Source organism: Mustelus asterias, chromosome 9, assembly GCF_964213995.1.
Source record: "Mustelus asterias chromosome 9, sMusAst1.hap1.1, whole genome shotgun sequence".
Classification (NCBI taxonomy): Eukaryota; Metazoa; Chordata; class Chondrichthyes; order Carcharhiniformes; family Triakidae; genus Mustelus; species Mustelus asterias.
In genome coordinates this window covers 124,256,936-124,280,912 of record NC_135809.1, presented here as the reverse complement: position 1 = coordinate 124,280,912, position 23,977 = coordinate 124,256,936, and the positions used below count along the sequence as shown (strand labels likewise).

Here is a 23,977-nt window from a genome sequence, read left to right as displayed (position 1 = left end):
CAACATATCACTGCCAAGGGAGCCTGCCTCAAGGCCTCTTGTCCCCTCACATGACTCAGCCAGCCAATTTAAAAAGGAGGAAAAAAAACAGCCCCCCTCAGGTGCTACCACATCCCACCTTACTTTGCGAGTGGCTGGTTTGAGAATGCTTATTTATAGCCCCCTTCCCCCACCACCAACAATAAATCCACTCAGTTAAACATTTCTTAAATGACACCCCCCCCCCTCCCTCCTGTGCAGTCAAGAATGTTATCAATCAAGTTATTAAACAGTGTTGGAGTAAAGAATGGCATTTTCAAAGCCGTCGACAAGATCAACGTCTGTAGCTTTTCTAAAGCCGAGAGAAGACTGTCTTTTAATGGGCACAACAGTATTTAATGTCATTAAAATGTAACAGGGGCACAATGGCCCGGAGATCAGGTAGAAAGTCTCTGACTAAAACAGGTGAGAATAATATGTGTGCTACTTTTAAACATTTGAACACAAAAGCACAGGACTGAATCTATTTCAGCTTGAAGCCCTTCCTTGTAACTGATCCCCTTTTGCACTTTAATGATGTCTGCTTTTCACATGCTGCCTGCCGCATGAAAGGTTGCTGCAGAGGGACCCCATCGGTCTCCCGCCTGTTGTCCTGATGCAAACCGGGTCATTGTATTAAGTTCCAAGTTCCGTCAAGGAAATCCCATTTTCAAATTCCTCTGCTTGACTCAACAGACAGATTTTCCACCTCAGCAGTGGTCAGGAAAATTAATTAAATTTTGTTCGAAATGAGAAAAGCAATCTTTAGAGTGGGATCAAAAACCCCGACACAGCGTTCACCGTTGCTGTGTTTACTGTCTAACCTTTAAATTTTGTCTGATATTTGCTTCTTTTTGTCTCATTGTTCATTGAGGTAATTTACAATGGCCGCCCATGAGTCGGCAGATACGTCTGACCTCTTCGGCCTTCCCGCTGTCCTCCTGCTGTGACTTAGCTCCGAATAGGGCAACTGCTTCAGGAGTCTGATGTCAGGCGTACGAACAACATGTCCCGCCCAGGAGAGCTGGTTTTTGAGTGATTAACACCTCATTGCTTTACAGAGAACAACAAATCCTATTTATACAGGTCCTCTTGATGGGATAAAATGTCCCAAAGCACTTCACAAGAGCATTTTAAAACACAATTTCATACTGAGCCACAGAATGAGGCATTGCGGAACCTTTAGGTCTAAGAGGTAAGCTTTGGTAAACTACATTCTGCAGTCTTCAACCCCCGTCTCAAAAACATCTTATTCCCTGCTGCCATCCAACTTTTGAATGGATCTACCTGGTATTAAATTGATCTTCCTCTGCACCCTCTCCTTTCCTTCTCTATGAATGGTATGCTTTGTATAGTGTGCAAGAAACTATTTTTCACTGCATACTAATACATGTGACAATAATAAATCAAATCAAAAAAGTTATCAAGCATAAAAGCAAAATACTGCAGATGCTGGAATCCGAAACAAAAACAGAAAATGCTGGAAAATCTCAGCAGGTTTGACAGCATCTGTGGAGTGAGAATACAGCCAACGTTGAAACATTAGCTCCATTCTCTCTCTACAGTTGCTGAAGGGTGGGGGGATGGATTACAGAGCTTTTTGTTTATTCTTTCATGAGATGTGGGGGTCGCTGGAAAGGTCAGCATTTGTTGCCCATCCCTAACTGTCCTCGAACTGAGTGGCTTATTAGGTCATTTCAGAGGGCAGTTAAGAATCAACCACCTTGCTGAGGGTCTGGAATCACATTTAGGCCAGACCAGGTAAGGATGGCAGATTTCCTCTCCCAAAAAGAACAAATGGGTTTTTACAACAATTATCATCATCACCATCACTGAAACTAGCTTTATAATTCCAGACTTATCATAGAATCCCTACAGTGCAGAAGGGGGGCATTTGGCCCATCAAGTCTATACTGACAACAATCCCACCTAGGCCCTATGTATTTACCCTGCTGGTCCCCCTGACACTAAGGGTCAAATTAGCATCAACCTAACCCGCACATCTTTGAACTGTGGAAGGAAACCGGAGCACCTGAATGAAACTCACGCAGACATGGGGAGAACGTGCAAACTCCATACAGACAGTGATCCGAGGCTGGAATTGAACCCAGGTACTAGCGCTGTGAGGTAGCAGTGCCAACCACTGTGTCACCTCAATTGATCAATTGAATTTAAGGTCCACCAGCTGCCGCGGTGGGATTTGAACCCATGTCCCCTGAGCATTAGTCCAGGCCTCTGGACTATCAGTTCTGTGACATTACCACTGTGCCACCATCTCCCAATAATCATAGAGACATGGAAACTGAAGGAATATTCGAGCAGTCCCAGCTAGGTCGACTGGAGGCAGCGGGGGGGGGGGTGTATTGTGGACAACCGCTTCAAAGACATGTCAAGAAGGATGTGGGGTGGTTTACCTTTGCCACAGTCCCATAGGATGGCATTTGTGACTTTGATAAGAGCCATTTTGTTACTGTGGCAGGGGCAGAAACCTGGATGAGGAACTGCAAGAAAGATGGGTGTGAATTTGGGAGGCGGAACAGTCAAGAAAACAGCGAGAGAAATGGAAACCTGGTCATGAGACAACAAGCTGGAGAGATGTATAAAGGGAAGCAGAGCTAGATGGTATCAGGAGGTCCATGCCAGCCATTAGGGCCCCAAGGTGGCTGAAAACTCTGCCTGTGGGCAAGGAACTAGACTGTAAAGGAGGCCAAGTTAGATCGAGGACAGAAAGATGGGCTTGCCACTCGGTGCCCAATTACTTACGTTAATTTATTTTCCCAGCCTGTCTCGCCTGACCTTTTGACTCAGGCCAGCTGAGATCCAGGCAGGGCAGCGTTGGGGTCCACAAGAGTCAAAGCGATGAAGGCCACACCCCCTTTTTTACGACTAGCTGCCTTAAAACAGGTAAGTTCAAAGGTGCAGTAAAGCTTAAACGTCCTTGGCAGGCCAGGGGGAAAGTACATTCAGAGGTTAGGAGTGGGGGGATGGAGGGTGGTTTGGGTTGGACCTTGGGAGAAGTTGGGGTCAGTTCTCTGGTCGGGTCCAGTCGAGCCTGGGGGGGGGTGGTGGGTAGGTGTGAAAGTTTGGCCTGTCGGGATTGAGGTGGGGGAGGAGTCTTGTATGGGGAATCCTTCGGGAGGGGAAGAAGTTGTGGGAGATTCCTGAGGGATTGGGTAGGTGGGGGTACACCCATAGCTGGGGTTGTCAGGAGGTGGGGGAAAACATTTCGGGGGTCGGCAGGATAGGAGGTTCCCGTGGAGGTTGGGTAGTCGAGCATGATCCCTGGTGAGTTGTGAGGTGTCCCATGAGAGGGCCGGACTGGGTCTGTACCATGGTAGCCCAGAGCTTAGATGTGGTTTTAATTCTTTTAACATATCCAGTGTAACTATTGGTGTAACCCAGTCAGAACCATCTGCAGTTAGTGATTTAAACCATATTTCCAGATGGTTCCCAATGCAGGGCAGCTGCCCTGGGGAAGTTTCCACTTCTGAGCAAGTACCTGGGAACATCCAAATGGGATTCCCCAGCACATCATTGGGGTACTCCTCCCAAATCGGACGCTGGGGAGCTTGTAAGTTAAGGCCCTAAATGTCAGTACACGTATAGATGATACATTTGTTCGCAAGTAAAGAATAGACAATAATTATACTTTGCTTTCAAGAAAAGGGGGTAATGTGGAATTGTAAAGAGAATTTGGGATTCAGGTTCACAAAACATTCACAGAACCTCAAGTGGATTAAAAAAATGGAATTCTTAGTTACGTAGCAGAAGATAGAATCATAGAATTTTACCACAGAGTCTGCCATTCGGCCCATTGTGTTTGCATTGGCTCAGGAAAGAGCTACCCAGCGAATTCCATTCTCCAGCCCAACTCTCTATCCCTCTGAATTCATCACTTTCAAATATGTATCCAGCTCTCTTTTGAAAGCTCCTATGGAATCTACCTCCACCACTCTCTTACCTTATTGCCTCCCTTGTCTTCGTCAGTCCCACCCAGGGTGCATGAGTCTTCAGGCACAGTGCAGCCTATACAGACAACGGTATCAGACACTCGGAACTGAAGACCCCTACAGTCCCCAACCCCGGGGGCAGTACTGTTTAGGATTAGTCCAGGTAGAGGGCCCATGTACCCGCAGCTCAGTGCTATCCATCCATACAATGTCAGCACGGAGCCGGAGGGCACAAGCTGCTCTGCCCCAGCAGAGTGGGGTTGAGCACAGCAGGAATGGCACAGCGCTACGGCAGATAGGCTGCATTGCACTCACCTCGAAGTCTCGATCTAACAGTGGTCCGCTTAGTGCAGGCCACTCCTTTCCAAATGGCTTTGAGGCCGATATGAATTCCTGCTGGCGTGAGGCAAGATTGGAAGATGTGGGGAGGTTCTGGCAAGTAGCTGTCTTAATGAGCATTCATGAGATGCAAATTAACGCAAGTGATGGACATACCAGCAGGCAATGGGAAAACCAACCCCACCATTAACTCCCCACTCCCCCCACATGGGGGAATTGCAACCTGTTTTTACAACAGTGGGTTTCCAATTTTTTGGCTCCCGCTAGATTCTCTGCTCCTGCCCACCACTAAACCCCGCAGGCGGGGTGGGAGAATTCCGCCCATTGTGAGCAGTTTTGGGTTCCACCCAAAAGGAACAACACGGCCGCACCGTGGCACAGTGGTTAGCAGTGCTGCTTCACAGCGCCAGGGATCCGGGTTCAATTCCGGCCTCGGGTCATTGTGTGGAGTTTACACGTTCTCTTCGTGTCCGCGTGGATTTCCTCCGGGTGCTCAGGTTTCCTCTCACAGTTCAAAGATGTGCGGGTGATAGGGAGATTGGCCATGCTTAATTGACCCTTAGTGTTAGGAGGATTAGCAGGGTAAATACATGCGGTGATGGGGATGGGGCTGGGTCGGATTGTGGTCGGTGCAGTCTCGATGGGCCGAATGGCCTTCTTTTGCAGTGTAGGATTCTATGATTCTATAACATTGCGTGCGGCAATAGGGGCCGATTCACTCAGATACCGTCTAGTACGAGGATATACAAAGTGAGACCTGAAACATTTGTTGGAACAGAGGGGTGCGAGGGGTGTTTAAAATGATTAACAGATGGGACAGAGTTGACAGAAACAAACAGTTTCCAGTGACTGAGGGGCCTCCTAGAATAAGGAGATAGAAGATCAAGTGGAAAAGCATTAGGACCTTGAGCAGGGTAACTGCTGGATCAACACTGAGGGTTGTGAGACTACAAAATACATTGCCAGGGTTCATGGATTGAAGTAAAAACCACGTGAACACTGAAAGACAAGATAAATAAGTGAAATAAAAGCAAAATACTACGGATGCTGGAATCTGAAACAAAAACAGAAAATGCTGGAAAATCTCAGCAGGTCTGACAGCATCTGTGGAGAGAGAATAGAGCCAGTGTTTCGAGTCTAGAGCTCTGACGAAGGGTCATCTAGACTTGAAACATTGTCTCTAAGATAAATAAGTGATTAAGAAAAGGGGAATAAAGATATGAGGAAACAGAACGGCCATGTGTGATTATAACTTCTGCTCATGTATAGGATCCATCCCAATATGGGCTGTTTGACTTGATTCCATATTGTAATTTCCATGCAATTCTCTATAAAAACATTTCTTAATTCTCAGTAATAGTTGCCATTGGAACTAATCCCCAAGGAAGCTATCTCTGATTATTACAAATGTCCAATTAGAGCTATTACTTTCATATCTACATCTCTCCTGTTTCCTTTTAACCAGAGAATTTATTGTCCAATTTACAACTTCCTATCCAATCCCAAGGGCTTTTCCCTTAGCCATAAGTATTTTATGAAGGGTATTCATTATCAAATCCCTTTGGAGACCTCAAGTGTATAACATCACCATCCTGCTCTCTATGCTGAATCAATTAGATCTCAGAAGAAATTCCAGCATATTTGTCAGATATAAATTACTTTTCACCTTAAATGGGTTTCTGATTATTGTCTTTAAAAAAAATCACACATTCCACAATAGCTTTCTTCATATTCGTTCCTACGTTCTTTCATTACGTTACTGCAGTTCTCGGGCATCCATCCACAATGCCACAGTTGCTAAGGATATCATATGATGTGACATTGAACCGTGCAGCTCAAGAAGGTCCCAACCTCGATCCTGCAGTTGTGTTGAATTACTCAGGTTCAGCCTGGGCTACAGGAGGGGCAGTGTGGACTGACCTTATTATCTGGGAAGGAGGCTGAATATTGGCCAGAGATCCTGCTTCTGCGATCACAATCCATTGATCGCTGCCGCAACGGTGAGCAGCAGCCTACTAATATGGTCAGGGTCCATATTATGGCTACATATTGTTGGACCGTAAGTGAACAGGAAATTAAATTGAACTTTCAATGATGTTGCACAAGGTCTAAAGAAGCCAACCATACAAAAATTACTGCCCCTGACCAACAAGGGCGTACTGAATACGTCCGGGGGTGTATTTTGGTTCCTGTGGATGACACTGCCATCAGTTCATTTACGTTACAGAATAAGCCCTCTGACACTGATTAGCATGAATTAGACTTAGCAGAAGGATGCCTGGACTCCAAGAATTAAATTATTTGTTGAGATTACACAATCTAGAATTGTATTCCCTGGAATTTAGAAGGTTGTGGGGGAAGGGGGCTTGGAGTTCACCAAAAGTCTTTGAAATGTTAAAGGGAAACTGATAGGGTGGATAGAGTGAGAAACTATTTCTGCTGACGGGGAGTCTAGAACCTGGGGGCATAGTTTAAAGATTAGAGTCGGACCTTTCAGGAGTGAAATTAAGAAACATTTTGACACACAAAGCATGATAGGAGTTTGAAACTCCCTTCCGCAAATGGCAATTGACACCAGGTCAATTGTAAATTGAAAATCCGGGATTAATGAACCTTTGTTACTAAAGATATTAAAGGACACAAGACAAAGGCAGGTATATGGAGTTAGGTCACAGGTCAGTCATCATTCCACTGAAGGCCGTAATAGGCTTGAGTGACTCCCTCCTGATCGCAATTCTCTTTGAGGGAAGATCTTTAAACTTTAAATTTGAAGTGGCGAAGGCCTAGTGGTATGATCGCTAGACTATTAATCCAGAAACTCAACTAATGTTCTGGGGCACGGGGTTCAAATCCCACCATGACAGATGGTGGAATTTGAATTCAATAAAGAAAGAAATCTGGAACTAAGAAATCTACAGATGACCATGGAACCATTGTTGATTGTCAGAAAAACTTATCTGATTCACTAATGTCCTTTAGGATAGGAAATCTGCCGTTCTCACCTGGTCTGGCCTACACGTGACTCCAGAGCCACAGTAGTTTGGCTGACTATCAACTGCTCTCTGAAATGGCCTAGCAAGCCACTCAGATCAAGGGTAACTAGGGAAGGGCAATAAATTCTGGCAAGCCAACGATGTCACACGAATGGATTTTAAAAAAGGCTTTGATTTGATTTGATTTATTATTGTCACATGTATTAGTATACCGTGAAAAGTATTGTTTCTTGCACGCTATATAGAGCATACCGTTCATAGAGGAGGAAAGGAGAGGGTACAGAGGAAGATCAATTTAATACGATAGGTCCATTCAAAAGTTGGATGGCAGCAGGGAAGATGATGCTTTTGAGACCGTTGGTACGTAACCTCAGACTTTTGTATCTTTTTCTTGATGGAAGGAGGTGGAAGAGAGAATGTCCGGGGTGCGTGGGGTCCTTAATGATGCTGGCTGCTTTTCTGAGGCATCCGGAAGTGTAGACAGAGTCTAAAAGCAAAATACTGCGGATGCTGGAATCTGAAACAATAACAGAAAATGCTGGAAAATCTCAGCAGGTCTGACAGCATCTGTGGGGAGAAAACAGAGCCAATGCATCGAGTCCAGATGGCCCGAGAGCTCAAACGAAACTCTGATGAAGGGTCATCGAGACTTGAAACGTTGGATCTATTCTCTCCCCACAGATGCTGTCAGACCTGCTGAGATTTTCCAACATTTTCTGCCAATGGATGGGAGGCTGGTTTGCGTGATGGACTGGGCTACGTTTACGCCCCTTTGTAGTTTCTTGCAGTCTTGGGCAGAGCAGGAATCATACCAAGCTGTGATACAACCAGAAAGAATGCTTTCTATGGTGCGTCTGTACAAGTTGGTGAGAGCTGTGGCTGATGTACCAAATTTCCTTAGTCTTCTGAGAAAGTAGAGGCATTGGTGGGCTTCCTTAACGATAGTTTTGGCATGGGGCGGCAAGGATAGGTTGTTGGTGATCTGGACACCGAGAGATTTGAAGCTCTCGACCATTTCCACTTCATCCCTATTGATGTAGACAGGGGTATGCTCTCCACTATGCTTCCTGAAGTCAATGACTATCTCTTTCGTTTTGTTGACATTGAGGGATCATAGAATCCCTACATTGCAGAAGTAGGCCGTTCGACCCATTGAGTCTGCACCAACAACAATCCCACCAGGCCCTATCCCTGTAACCCCACGTATTTACCCTGCTAATCCTGCTCACCTGTGCATCCCGGGACATTAAGGGGCAATTTTGCATGGCCAATCAACCTGACCCGCACATCTTTGGGCTGTGGGAGGAAACCGGAGTAGCCGGAGGAAACCCACGCAGGGACAGGAAGAATGCGCAGACTCCACACAGTCACCCAAGCTGGGAATCGAACCCGGGTCCTGGTGCTGTGAGACAGCAATGCTAACCACTGTGCCACCATGCTGCCCCGGGGGGAAAAAATGAACATGTCTAAAGAATTTTCCCCTCAAGATATTGCAGTACAGGTGCAGTACTGATGGCATGGCTCTGCTAAATCCACCCTGTAATTCACTGCTCTCGACTTAGATGTGCAGCACTGGAAAGATGACCCATGTCTGCCAGGTTTATGTTCCCATGACCTCGAAAGCCATTTCAGAGCAATAAAACCTTATTTCGATTAGATGCTTCCACCTTGACTTAATACGCTGTGTGAACTGCCTAATTCATTGCTTTTACTGTTGATTAATTAGTGTTGAAGGTTAAATGAGGCACAGAACTACACAGAACCATAAACTTATACCAAACTTACAGTATCCCATAAAGTTGGGTGATATTTAGATTTTTTTAATGAGTGATTAAAATTCTTGACCTTCAACTTATGGAGGAACACGGGACAGGAATGCGATGATGTGCAGCGATGGGGATGATCAAATAAAGAAAATAAGAGACTGCAAAGGGCTGATTAAAGTAGCACGGATATCTTAAGTGTTCAGCAGGGAACAGGAATAAAATTTAATGATCTCAATTTGTAAACTGGAAAGAATTTCTGACCAGATCTTTCATGAAAAGAATCAATAGTGACGTACTGTAAAAGGCAAAACCTGGTTCACATAGAACAAAGAACAAAGAAAATTATAGCACAGGAACAGGCCCTTCGGCCCTCCAAGCCTGCACCGACCATGCTGCCCAACTTAACTAAAACGCCCTACCCTTCCGGGAACCATATCCCTCTATTCCCACCTCATTTCATGTACTTGTCAAGACGCCCCTTAAAAGTCACTACCGTATCCGCTTCCACTACCTCCCCCGGCAACGCGTTCCAGGCACCCACCGCTCTCTGTGTAAAAAATCTGTCTCGTACATCTCTTTTAAACATTGCCCCTCGCACCTTAAAGCTATGCTCCCTAGTAATTGACTCTTCTACCCTGGGAAAAAGCTTCTGACTATCCACTCTGTCCATGCCTCTCATAATCTTGTAGACTTCTATCAAGTCTCCCCTCAACCTTCGTCGCTCCAGTGAGAACAAACCAAGTTTCTCCAACCTCTCCTCATAGCTAATGCCCTCCATACCAGGCAACATCCTGGTAAATCTTTTCTGTACCCTCTCCAAAGCCTCCACATCCTTCTGGTAGTGTGGCGATCAGAATTGAACATTATATTCCAAGGCCTAACTAAGGTTCTATAAAGCTGCAACATGACTTGCCAATTTTTAAACTCAATACCCCGGCCGATGAAGGCAAGCATGCCGTATGCCTTCTTAACTACCTTCTCCACCTGCATTGGCACTTTCAGTGACCTGTGTACCTGTACACCCAGATCCCTTTGCCTATCAATACTCCTAAGGGTTCTGCCATTTACTGTATATTTTCTATCTGTATTAGACGTTCCAAAATGCATTACCTCACATTTGTCCAGATTAAACTCCATCTGCCATCTCTCCGCCCAAGTCTCCAACTGATCTACATCCTGTTGTATCCTCTGATGGTCCTCATTGCTATCCGCAAATCCATCAACCTTTGTGTCGTCCGCAAACTTACTAATCAATCCAGTTACATTTTCCTCCAAATCATTGATATATATTACAAACAGCAAAGGTCCCAGCACTGATCCCTGAGGAACACCACTTGTCATAGGTTGAAAGTTACCTTAGAATCATAGGATCCTACAGTGCAGAAGGAGGTCATTCGGCCCATCGAGCCTGCACCGACCACAATCCCGCCCAGGACCGGGGCGGCAAGGTGGCAAAGTGGTTAGCACTGCTGTTTCACAGCTCCAGGGACCCGGGTTCGATTCCCGGCTTGGGTCACTGTCTGTGTGGAGTTTGCACGTTCTCCCCGTGTTTGCATGGGTTTCCTCCGGGCGCTCCGGTTTCCTCCAACAGTCCAAAGATGTGCTGGTTAGGTTGATGGGACATGCTAAATTAACCCTTAGTGTCCTGGGCTGTGATAGGTTAGAGGGATTAGCAGGGTAACTAAGCGGGGATAGAGCCTGGGTGGGATTGGTATTGGTGCAGACTCGATGGGCCGAATGGCCTCCTTCTGCACTGTAGGGATTCTATGATTCTTCTATGAGTTATCCCTGTAACGCCACGTATTTACCCTAGCTAGTCCCCCTGACACTAAGGGGCAATTTAACATGCCCTATCCACCTAACCTGCACATCTTTGGAGTGTGGGAGGAAGCCGGGGCACCCAGAGGAAACCCATGCAGACACAGGGAGAACGTGCAGACTCCGCACAGACAGTTACCCCAGGCCGGAACTGAACCCGGGTCCCTGGCGCCGTCGAACGACACCAAGAATTAGCATCTAGCAACCACCTCTTTTCACAAGTCTGATCACATATTTGCTGAGTCACAAGTACCTCATTGGAACTTGCTCATAATGCACAATAAGAATTCCTGAGAGGCAAAGTTTCAACTCGTTCCAGAGCGCCAAAGGCCAGACAATTTTCACTTAGTCAGCAGTTCGTCGGTGAAGATTCTATTGTACAGTATTGCTCAAATTCTTGCAGGCAAGCCAAGAGATAATATACAAGGCACTGCCAACTAAAACAGCACAAGCATGACTGAACTTAGTATAATCTACCAGTAGGTGGCAACCAACAGCAAATTTGACGCCTGCTCCAAAGTAAGGAGGAGGAGCGTGTTTCAGTCTCTCAGCACGTCTGGGAGTTCCTGCACACTACTTCTAAACCTGACACCCAAACCATCGCTCTTCTATCACCCATAGGGTTCATGTGCTTTACCTCTACTGTTCACTTCTACCTGACAGATACAGCAAGAGAGAGAAAAATGAAAGAAAATACTTACATTTACATAGCACCTTTCACAATCAAGGCACTTTATAGCCAATTAAATAGTTTTTTCCAAGTGTAGTCATTGTTGCAATGTAGGAAACATTGTGTGTGTGAGGGGGGGGTGTGTAGTTTGGTGATTTACGTAGAGCCCACCAGATAGACTCTCCCAGCAGATTGGTGGCACGGTGACACAGTGGTTAGCAATGCTACCGCGCAGCGGCAGGGTTCCCGGGTTCGATTCCCGGCTTGGGTCACTGTCTGTGTGGAGTCTGCACGTTCTCCCAGTGCCTGCGTGGGCTTCCTTCGGGCGTTCCGGTTTCCTCCCAAAGACGTGCAGGTTAGGTGGATTGGCCATGCTAAATTGCCCCTTAAGTGTCCCAAGATGTGTAGGTTAGGGGGATTAGCAGGATAAATGTGTGGGGTTACGGGAATAGGGTGGGGGAGCGGGCTCTGTTGGAGAGTCAGTGCAGACGCGATGGGCCGAATGGCCTCCTTCTGCACTGCAGGGATTCTATAGCCGGTATTTTACATCCTCGCTCGGGCGAGGCCCGTAAAATCCCGCCCGAGGCCAATGGAGAATTCCGCTCTTCAAGCCTGGGGTAAAATTCGGCGGTAAAATTCCGGTATATGACCCCAGTACGTGGGAGGCCCACATATTCAGGCACTCTGACTACCCCCCCTCTGTCTGGCAGCAGAACCACCTAACTTCATCAACAACCCTCGCTCTTGTCAGGGCCCACTTAACAGGTCCTGGCATCCCCCGGACCCCATTTACCTGACTGTGAAGGCTTACGTCCGTCAATGTGTGTTTCACCTCCAGGAGCAGTCCCAGCTGGTGCCTGCTGCTCTTGCTGGATCTGCTGAGGCTGACCAGCTGCCAGCGTCCTGATTGATCAGCTCTTGGGGGAGGTGGACAGTTGTCCTTCATCTGGATGGCTGCCGCTGACCAGATGCAGCCCCCGGTTCCTGCAGACTGCCCAAGCAAGTCAGCCCATTGCCACCTCCCCCACACCTGGCCCATTGCGGCACTCCCCCCACCATCAATAAATTCCGGCCAATAACCAGAGGAGCACAGAGGACTGTCGGGCAGGACAGAAATGACAATTACAAGGGGGCACAAGTTCAAGGTAAGGGGGGAAAGGTTCAGTGGGAGATGTGCGGGGAAAGTCTTTGACACAGAGGGTGGTGGGGGCCTGGAATGCACTACCAAGTGAGGCAGTTGAGACAGATACGTTAATGACATTTAAGACTTATCTGAAAGGCACATGTACAAGTGGGATAGGGGGATATAAGTGGTTGGTCTGGAAAGGACAATGTGATCGGCGCATGCTTGGTGGGCCGAAGGGCCTGTTCCTTTGCTGCACTGTTCTTTGGAGGAGGTTACTGAGATAGGGAAAAATGAGACCAGGAAGGAACTCCAAATAAGGGTGTGGATTTTTAACCGGAGGCATTGTCAGACTGACAGCCAGTGTAGGTGAGCGAGCACAGATATGATAGAATAGAATCATAGAATCCCTACAGTGCAGAAGGAGGCCATTCGGCCCATCGAGTCTGCACTGACTCTCTGACAGACCATTTCCGTAACCTCATGCATTTATCCTGCTAATCCCCGTAACATACACACACGGTGGGTGAATGGGAGTTGATGCGAGACAGAAAATGGGCAGCAGAGTGTCAGCTGAGCTGAAATCCACAGTGGGTGCAAGGTGGGAAGCCAGGCAGGAGAGCCTCGGATTCGTCACAACTGAAGTTAACAAACTCGATGCACAAGGGTTTCAGTAACAAATGATCAGAGACTGGGTCAGAGAAGGGTGATATTCTGGAGGTGGTGGAAGTGGTCCAGGAGACGCAGAGGATGTGTAGCCAGAAACTCATCTCAGCGTCAAATTGGAAGGACTGGGATAGGTGCTACCCTTTAAGACCATAGGCCATAAGATATAGAAGCAGAATCAGGCCATTCAGCCATCGAGTCTGCTCCACCATTCAATCATAGCTGATAAATTTCTCAACCCTATTCTCCTGCCTTTACCCGTAACCGTTCCAAAGATGTGCAGGTTAGGTGCATTGGCCAGATAACTTGCCCCTTAGTGTCAGGGGGATTAGCAGGGTAAATACATGGGGTTACAGGTGTAGGGCCTGGGTGGGATTGTTGTCGGTGCAGGTTCGATGGACCAAATGGCCTCCTTCTGCACTGTATGGATTAGAATCATAGAATCCCTACAGGGCAGGAGGCGGCCATTCAGCCCATCGAGTCTGCACTGACCGCAATCCCATCCAGACCCTATTCCCGCAACCCCAAATATTTACCCTGCTAATCCCCCTGTCATTCGGGTCAATTTAGCAAGCAACCTAACCCGCACGTCTTTGGACTGTGGGAGGAAACCGGAGCACCCGGAGGAAATCCATGCAGACACGGGGAGAACATGCAAATTCCACATGACAGTGACCCAATCCAGGAATTGAACCCGGGTCCCTGGCGTTGTGAGGCAGCAGTGCTAACCACTGTGCCACCATGCCGCCCTATGATTCTATGATTTTATGATTCTATGAACCTTTGATCCCCTTACCAATCAAGAAACTATCTATCTCCTGGGTTTTTTATTTGAAATAGTCTATTTGCCTCACATAATACCTTATCTGAAAGAAATCACCAACCATTCAAATACTGGCCAGTATCTCACTTATATACGAGATGGATTGTTTGGTCAAAACCTAGAGTAAAACCTGAACCAATAACCTTTCTATTCATAGGGGAGCGCTAGCAACTGCATTAAACTGAACTGTTAAACAGCTGGAAGCTTACAATGGAGAGATAAACAGGACAATGGAAATACAGGAAATCCATCAAGTAAATACAGGAAACAATACAAAACCTACAGGAAAAGTCTGACCATGACTTTGGAACAATGAAGTTGTACATTTTATCATCCTGCCTCAATGATTGTTTCCTGTATGTACACAAACCAAAACAATTTTTTTTAACCAGATGTCCGATTTGTTTTGGCAAATTGTGATCAACACTTTTGGAGTTTGTCTGCAAATATTGTCTTTATTGCTGTTTAAAAAAATACATAAGAATATAGGCCCAGAATTTGCAATTTTGGCTCAATCTAGAATTGAAAATTACTATCACTAGTTGCGGTAAAAAACCACCTGGTTCACTAATGTCCTTTAGGGAAGGAAATCTGCCATCCTTACCTGGTCTGGCCTACATGTGACTCCAGACCCACAACAAATTGGTTAACCCTTAACTGTCCTTTGCAAAGGCCTAGTAAGCCATCGGGGTCAAGGAAAAATGGGATGGGTCACCCACATCTTATGCAAGAAGAAAGAAAATAAAGACCTATTAATAATAATAATTAATTAATAATAAAGACACTATTATTCTTCCCACAATATACAGCCCTATAGGAAGAAGCTAATAGACACACTAAACAATCTATCCAATTAATTACTATTCTTGCATTTTCCTACATTACAACAATGACTACTTTTCAAAAGTACTTAATTGGTGGAAATTGCTTTGGGACGTTATGGGATTGTAACAGGTGTCATGCAAATACAAGTTATTTTCATTCTCTGAGTAGTCAGTTGGGTTGCTGGAGTACATGGCATGATTGGAACCCTAGCGTACAGAACACTCTCGAGACAGGAACAGTGGGAAAATTGACAATACAAATCCACTTATTGTCAAAACTAAATGTGGCTGCTGCTCTAACTGTATTATCCTAGTCACCTTGTTCCTTCAAAACATTAAAAAGATTGAATGGTTTACAATTTAAGCACCTATTTAGTCAATCGCAAAGGCTATTTTAGGTCTCTTCAGCAAGAGGGTATTTGTAAAAAGGAGTTAACATCCAAAGAGCAAGTTCCAAGTTCAATGATAAGTGAGGACAGGAACTGGCAGTCACAGTTCTTTTGGTTTAATGGTAACACTCAGTTTCCAATGTCAAAGATGAAGAATAGCCATTCAAGGTTTTACATGCAATGGCAAGGTGGGACGGTGGCATAGTGGTTAGCACTGCTGCCTCACAGCGCTAAGGACCTGGGTTCAATTCCGGCCTCGGGTAACTGACTGTTCAGCTTTTGCACCCATGTCTGCATGGGTTTCCTCCGGGTGCTCTGGTTTCCTCCCACACACCAAAGATGTGTGGGTTAGGTTGATTGGCCATGCTAAATTGACCCTGAGGAGCAGGGGGACATGATGTGGAGATGCCGGCGGTGGACTGGGGTAAACACAGTAACAGTTTTAACAACACCAGGTTGAAGTCCAACAGGTTTATTTGGTAGCAAACACCATTAGCTTTTGGAGCGCTGCTCCTTCGTCAGAAGGAGTGGAAATCTGCTCTCAAACAGGGCACAGAGACACAAAATCAAGTTACAGAATATTGATTAGAATGCAAATCTCTACAGCAGGGGGACTAGCAGGGTAAATACGTGGGGTTATTGGGATAGGGCCTGCGTGGGATTGTTGTTGATACAGGCTTGTTGGGCCGAATGGCCTCCTTCTGCACTGTATGGATTCTGTTACTATAAAAGGCATCAGGATGATACAGTATAACGTAACAGGCAGGCCTGTGCCAAATGTGATTCCATGCAAGGGCCACTTGACAACCTGATCCAAAGACACACGGGGTCAGTTTCAACATGCATGCTGTTAACACTAGCTCTACCTTTCCCCTGTGACTTTCAACCTCTCCACTGTGTTATCCAACTGCTGGTCAGACATCCAGCCCTGGATGAGCTACAATTTCTTCCAGTTAAATGCTGGAAAGACTGAAGCTAATGTCTTTAGTCACTGCTAACAAACTGTGTCTCCTTGCTGCCAATTCCCTTTCCCTCCCAGGACACTGTCACAAGTTTAACCACACCGTTCTTCACAACCTCAACATCTTGTTCAACTTTGTGATGTGATTTGAGAAAGGGAATAATGAGCTAATACAACTTTAACAGGAAAAAAACAAAGACTGGAAGTAGATACTCAAGAGTAAAGACGTTGAAGATTGTGAGTGGGCAGAAGCCTCGGGGCTATGAAACATAATTCCCTTAATTCCACAGAAATACATCCTCTAAATGTTTAAACAGACCTGCAACTTGCATCATTCTTAACATTTCCCTGAAGATTATTTATTTCCCAGAAGAGTCACATTGAAAATTCCGGCTACAGACTTGAATGACTGCACACAACCCTGAACATCAATAAACCCGAGGCAATGAATGCATTTCTCGCCACCTTGTGGCAACAACAGTCCATTACATCAAGAAAGGTTACAGGAAACCCGAAACGGAATCAGCCGGCCTACTTGCCATATCATACAGATTAGCAAAACACCAATTTAGATGCCAACCAGTGCGACCCATGTGTGCCTTTGGGTTAGTGGAAAAGTTGACTCACGTTGCTGTGCCTAAATACTGTACAGTAGCCCATGCAAACTTGGTCTTGTTGTCTTCCATCGTTCAACAGTCATTCACTGACAGGATTTGCATCTGGACAGTGGCCATCGGGGCAATGTCACAGAGACAACTGTGAAACCAATGCATTCGGGAGAAGAGGGGGGATGTTATGTGATAATTTTCATACACGGACATACAGCAGAGTTGACAAGGTTAAAAAGCACAAATTTACACCTTTCAACTGCTTTTTTATTTTGTACTTCAGGGCAGACATGCTGGACCATGAATCATTGCTAAATCTAAAACTGGACAAGCAGGCGTGATCAGAGCTGGTACCATGGCTTGAACTTTGATGTTGGCTTTGGTGACAATGGGAGTATTTTTCCTTTTTAGCAACTTCAATTGTTCTGCCACGGAAGCATTGCTGTCTGCAGTGGCAGGGTTCCACGGGCACTGGGGTACCCAGTGATGCCTCACCAAAGTGACTATTCCTCAAGGTAATGGGCACAGATAAGTCATCCGACTGTGGGAGGCTCATGGTCACACACAATCCTACCTTCACTCATACTCGCACGCACGACCCAGCAGAACTCAGCTAGCTCCACATGGCACGGCAACTGACCCTGACCTCGTTATGCAATGCTTCTCCAACTTAGACCATCGGAGAGTTGGGATGGTGGATATTCATTTGAATCTCCACGCTTAAGGGGGCGATCTTAGCAGGAGCGGGGTGATGGGGGGAGTGACACAGTGCAATGGGAGATAGGGGACCCTGCATAGTTGCACCCTTAGAGCTCAGCAGCGAGCTTCCCGGCGTGAATTGGCTCTACCCATTTGCCCTACTGGCGAGAATCACATTTGGGATTTATTTTTGCTAAGTGCCATACGATTGCGTCTGGGAGCTTGTCCAAATAATGGGTGCGACTCTCTCCCATTTTCGTGCTCATTTGGTACTTAGAATTGTTTTGGTAAGATCACTCCCCCCTCCTCCCCTCCCCTCACCCCACCCCCCAAAATGTCTCCACAGCAAAAGGAACAAAAAACTGAGCAGTTAAAAAAATTCTATGTTTAAAAATGGAACCTTTGACAGTAAGTAAAACTTTTCTTAATACATTATGATACTGCCCAAAAAACAAACCATTCATTTAACAATCCAAATGGTTTCCTTACGTAATACTGAACCTGATCTCACTTCCTTCATCTCATCAGGTAACATGGCAAAGCATGAGAACGAACATATATTTATATTAAATCTTCTTACCCACTAGCAATATCATCCGTCCGTAGATTCTTGCTGAGGACGTCACCATCGCTCATGTACCCAGCTACATCCATGTTGATGCCCTCAAGATCCATGTCATCGCCACTCTTATCCGGAATATCGGAGTGGGATACATTGCTGCCACGAGATGCCAACTGCCTCCTGAGAGGTGTAGTGTACATGTAGCGGCCCGACTCAGGGTGTATGTAACGGCTGGCATTGGCCCGTGGAGGGTACCCGTTCCCCATCGATGGAGCATCGCCAGCCTGAAGGCGAGGACTGGACTGGCCAAGTCGCCATGACAACGGGGTTTGCCTTCCCGTCATGCTGAGTATACTGCGGCCACTGATCTCCGTGGTAACGCTGCTATCAAATGTTGTTTCCAGTGTGCTAAAAAGAACAGAAAACCTCTGTTAGGTGAAAGCAAAAAAAAATCCAATCAATAAAACTGAAGTGAAGCAAAATAAGCAATTTCCAAAATGGCACTCGGTCATTGGACAATGCAGAGGAGACAAATCTCTTTCAATTTGAGGGGGTTCAACAAGTGCTTCACTAACATTGTTATACCCAAGGAACTCATGTTTCCAACAGTATACATTGCGTTAGGCCCTTTTAAAATGTTCACAGGCAGTTTGCCATCACAGACCACAGAGCAGCTGCATTCAGGAAAATAACAAAGAACAAAGAATAGTACAACACAGGAACAGGCCCTTCCGGCCCACCAAGGCTGCACTGATCACGTTGTCCTATCCAGACCAACCCTCTATACCCCGTCTGCTCATGTGTCTATCCAGATAAGTCTTAAATATCGCTAACGTGTCGGCCTCAACCACCTCACTTGGCAGTCCATTCCAGGCCCCTACCACCCAATGTAGAGTGGGATTTTGCAGCCTTGGCCACCACCGGGATCGTCTGGTCCCGCTGAAGTCAATGGACTTTTGGCTCCAGCGGGGGGGGGGGGTCCCACCACGATGGGGGCTGGAAAATCCCGGCCGTAGCCCAGGGAATGGTGTTCAGCGTGAATCCCAAGCGTTAAGAGTGCAATCACTGGAGTGTTCAGGAGTTGCCATGGGTCATATTCCCACAGGCCTGGAGGCAAAGGTCTATCTATTAAACTGGCCTAAAATCTGAAAACTACTTCTAATTTGTAAACCTGGTGAGCTTCAAAAGTAGCCATTACAAAAGAACAGAAAATGAGCAGGTCATTTGTAGGGAGATAAACAGAATTCACAGTTCAGATCGATCATAACAATTTGTGATGCCCCCTCTTAATATCATGAATTATTTATAACATTATTTGGAATGGATATTTTTGAAGTTGGTTAGGTGGTTAAAACTGTCTGTGTGGAGCTTCCATGTTCTCCCTGTGTCTGTGTGGGTTTCCTCCGGGTGCTCCGGTTCCCTCTAAAGATGTGCGGGTTAGGTTGATTGGCCATGCTAAATTGCCCCTTAGTATCAGGGGGACTAGCTAGGGTAAATTTGTGGGGTTACGGGAATAGGGCCTGGGTGGGATTGTGGTCAGTGGAGACTCGATGGGCCAAATGGCCTCCTTCTGCACTGTAGGGATTCTATGATTAAAACAAAAGAAAATTACAGTTTTTTTTTTCCCTGACTCTTATAGTCAAGTCTTGGTTTAGTGAACATTTTGAACTTACTTGACAAATATTCAAACCCCAGTCGTGGCCTGATTAACAATTCAGTCAAACTCAGATTCTACATTGGAATAGTTATTGAGAATAAACCGTGCTGTCAGAGCCCCGAGACAAGATATCTGAACATCAGCTTATGCAATGGTGACACACTTGACTTGCAGTCGGCAGGTTGTGACTTAAAACTCTACTCCAGGGGGTTCGTCTTTTAAATCGGATATGAAATCAACATCGCTGACTGCCCGTAAAAGATTCCATGCCATGAGTTGGAGAAGAGCAGGGGAGTTCTCCTGGCATCCTGGACATTAATGATTGTTCAACCAACACCCCCTCCCCTCCCCAAAATGAATGAACTAATCATTCCTGTCACTGCTTTGTGGGATCCTGTTCAGTGAAAATTGGCTGAAGTTTGGCAATACAACAATGGTGACTGCAGTTTAAAAGCAAAGTAAAGTTTATTTATTAATCATATCATAGAAACCCTCCAGTACAGAAAGAGGCCATTCGGCCCATCGAGTCTGCACCGACCACAATCCCACCCAGGCCCTACCCCCATACCCATCCACTAATCCCTCTAACCTACACATCTCAGGACACTAAGGGCAATTTTTTTTTAGCATGGCCAATCAACCTAACCCGCACATTATTAGTCACAAGTCAGCTTACATTAACACTGCAATGAAGTTACTGTGAAAATCCTCTAGTCGCCACACTCCGCCGCCTGTTCGGGTACACCGAGGGAGAATTTAGTATGGCCAATGCACCTAACCAGCACATCTTTCGGACTGTGGGAGGAAACCGGAGCACCCGGAGGAAACCCATGCAGACACGGGGAGAACGTGCACACTCCACACAGACACTCATCCAAGCCAGGAATTGAACCCGGGTCCCTGGTGCTGTGAGGCAGCAGTGCTAACCACTGTGCCACTGCTATCAAGTGTTACAGGACATCCTGGGGGATTTGAAAGGTTTTTATATAGATGCTACTTCCTTCATAGAATCCTACAGTCAGAAGGAGGCCATTCGGCCCATCGAGTCTGCACCGACTACAATCCCACCCAGGCCCTATCTCCACAACCGCATGCATTTACCCTAGCTAGTCCCCCTGACACTAAAGGGCAATTTAGCAAGGCCAATCCACCTAACCCACACATCTCTGGACTGTGGAAGGAAAACGGAGCACCCGGAGGAAACCCACGCAGGCACGGGGAGAATGTGCAGACACTGCACAGATAGTGATCCAAGCCTGGAATTGAACCCGGGTCCCTGGCGCTGTGAGGCAGCAGTGCTAACCACTGTGGCACCATGCCGCCCATTCCTCTTCTTCATCCAGTTAATTTTGACTGCCTCTAATCTCAACCCCTAATCTTTCAAGTTGCTGTATCCATTATGAAAAGATATAAATTGTTTTATTCTTAAAATTTAAGCTTTAAAATTATTTGTGTTGACTGCATATATTGTATTTAAACTTGTCTTAACAATTTAGCCTTGCTGCGTTTTACCCCATGAGGTGTTCTTAGCATTTGTGGCTTTTCATTTGTGCTCCTGACCAGGGAAGTGCTGCTTTGATCAGTGCAGTGTAACACTCCGACAAAGTAATGCTGACATAATGAGGTTCACAGCCGGAGCACTGTACTCACTGCCGCCGACTTTCATCTTCGCTTCAGCACCACGGGGAGCCCAGGGAGGGCTCAAGGAAACTCGACAGTGAGATGCTTCGTACCTGTGTGTGATCTGCGTCCCTCGTAAACTGGACATGGTCTCCTCCAGGTTCTGCCGGAGGTCGGCAATGTTCTTGACAGTCCGCAGCCTGCGAGTCTCCGGGTCCTCCCCTACAGAAGCAGAAAGTAATTTAAAATGTAGTGGCTCAGGGCGAGTCACAGCTAATTAAGAACAAACATTCTGCAAGCCTTCAGTGAACTTAACTCTGCGGGCATTTACATTTTCAAGCCATTAAGACTCTGCCTCAAACTATCACTCAATAACAAACTGAATCATTTATTTTAAAAAATCAAATAAATACAACTACAAACTGCGCTTGGAATGGTTCACAATTGCGGTTCTTTTTTTCATAGAATCCCTACAGTGCAGAAGCAGGCCATTCAGCCCATCGAGTCCACACATGGTCCATACATCGAGTCCACACATCGAGACAATGCAAAAGGTCCGTTGACCTAGGGCAGGATTTTCCGGTTTTGGGGCGAGCGCAGCTGGAAAATCCCACCCCAAAAGTTACTATTATATACTTACTAATAAGCAGACATTAGGTTTGTTGAGAGCACTGATGTTCCATTATGGTAGGCTTGTGTGAAAATGGACATATGTTATTTAAAATGCATTTGGGTATTGTTGAAAAGAGAGACGTGTTGTTGAAACTTTTTGTCTTGCACTCATCAGGACAAATTCAAGAATGCCAAATTTCAAATCATCACAACAATTTTCCAGTCAGAAACGTAGCTGGTCTGAACTTATCTGAAGTCAACCCACAGGTAAGTTAAGAGCAAGGTAAATTTCTGAATGTTAAATTGGTGTGATTGTTTGAAATTTGTCTCGATGAGCACAAGACAAAAAACTTCAACAATATCCAAATAGAAGAGAATAGAAACCCTACAGTGCAGAAAGAGGCCATCTGGCCCATCGAGTCTGCACCAACTACAATCCCACTCAGGCCCTACCCCCATATCCCTACATATTTACCCACTAATCCCTCTAACCTACGCATAGAAATCATAGAAAGAAATCATAGAAACCCTACAGTGTAGAAAGAGGCCATTCGGCCCATCGAGTCTACACCGACCACAATCCCACCCAGGCCCTACCCCCATATCCCTACATATTTACCCGCGAATCCCTCTAACCTACCCATCTCAAGATACTAAGGGGCAATTTTAGCATGGCCAATCAACCTAACCCGCACATCTTTGGACTGTGGGAGGAAACCGGAGCACCCGGAGGAAACCCACGCAGACACGAGGAGAATGTGCAAACTCCACACAGACAGTGACCCAAGCCGGGAATCGAACCGAGGTCCCTGGAGCTGAGAAGCAGCAGTGCTAACCACTGTGCTACCGTGCCGCCCTGTGTGCACGTGTGTCTCCCTGATGTCAGTGACTCTTGCTGGGTAATGTTTCACAGGCATCAGATAGCTTGGCATGGTGGCACAGTGGTTAGCACTGCTGCCACACTGTGCCAGAGACTCAGGTTTGATTCCAGCCTTGGGTCACTGTCTGTGTGGAGTTTGCACATTCTTCCCATGTCTGCATGGGTTTCTTCCCAGTCCAAAGATGTAAGGATTAGGTTGACTGGCCATACTAAATTGACCCTCAGTGTCAGAGGGATTAGCAGGGTAAATACATGGGGTTACAGAGATAGAGACAGGGTGGGATTGTTGTTGGTGCAGGCTTGATGGGCCGAACGGCCTCCTTCTGCACTGTAGGGATTCTATGATTCCCTAATACATTACAAATGGCTACTGACTGTAAGCCAATAGGCTGGGCACTTGCAGCCTTTTCAACCAATGACAGGCACCAATGTCAGCCCATAAGATAAATTCTATTTGTGACTTTATACATACCCTGCTTCCCCAGTTTGTACTGCAAGTGTCTGGGCTAAACACTAAAGATGTGCCTCCCTCCCACAGAGTCTGTTAAATAGATGACAAGCTTATTAGTTCAACAGGTTCTCCCCAATTTATCTCTCCCCAAATTATCAGGTGATCTATGCTGGATGGGGGTAACATTCACCTGAACGTGTGGTGTTTTGAATAAGGCAGTCAGCACCCTCTGAGTTTCTTACATAAATGTACATCCATCAGGAATGAACCAAGTTAGTGAACATTAGGAGGCTAATCAATTGTAAGACCATAAGATATAGGAGCAGAATTAGGCCAAATGGCCCATCGAGTCTGCTCCGCCATTCAATCATGGCTGATATAATGATATAATTCTCATCCCCTTCTCCTGCCTTCTCCCCGTAACCCTTGATCCCTTTATTGATCAAGAACCTATCTATCTCTGTCTTAAAGACACCCAATGACCTGGACTCCACAGCCCTCTGTGGCAATGAGTTCCACAGATTCACCACCATCTGGCTGAAGAAATT

General features: G+C 46.1%; 1 protein-coding gene across 1 annotated transcript in view; it reads right to left on the bottom strand.

The window, feature by feature from the left end:
* The window catches only part of nav2a (neuron navigator 2a), a 385,063-nt gene that overhangs the window by 228,406 nt on the left and 132,680 nt on the right, over positions 1 to 23,977 (bottom strand). Inside the window, exons 10-11 of the mRNA XM_078220996.1 lie at positions 21,600 to 21,708; positions 18,228 to 18,617 (exon numbers count right to left, since the gene is read on the bottom strand). Coding sequence (XP_078077122.1) covers positions 18,228 to 18,617; positions 21,600 to 21,708 — 499 coding nt within the window. The remainder of the gene's footprint in view (positions 1 to 18,227; positions 18,618 to 21,599; positions 21,709 to 23,977) is intronic.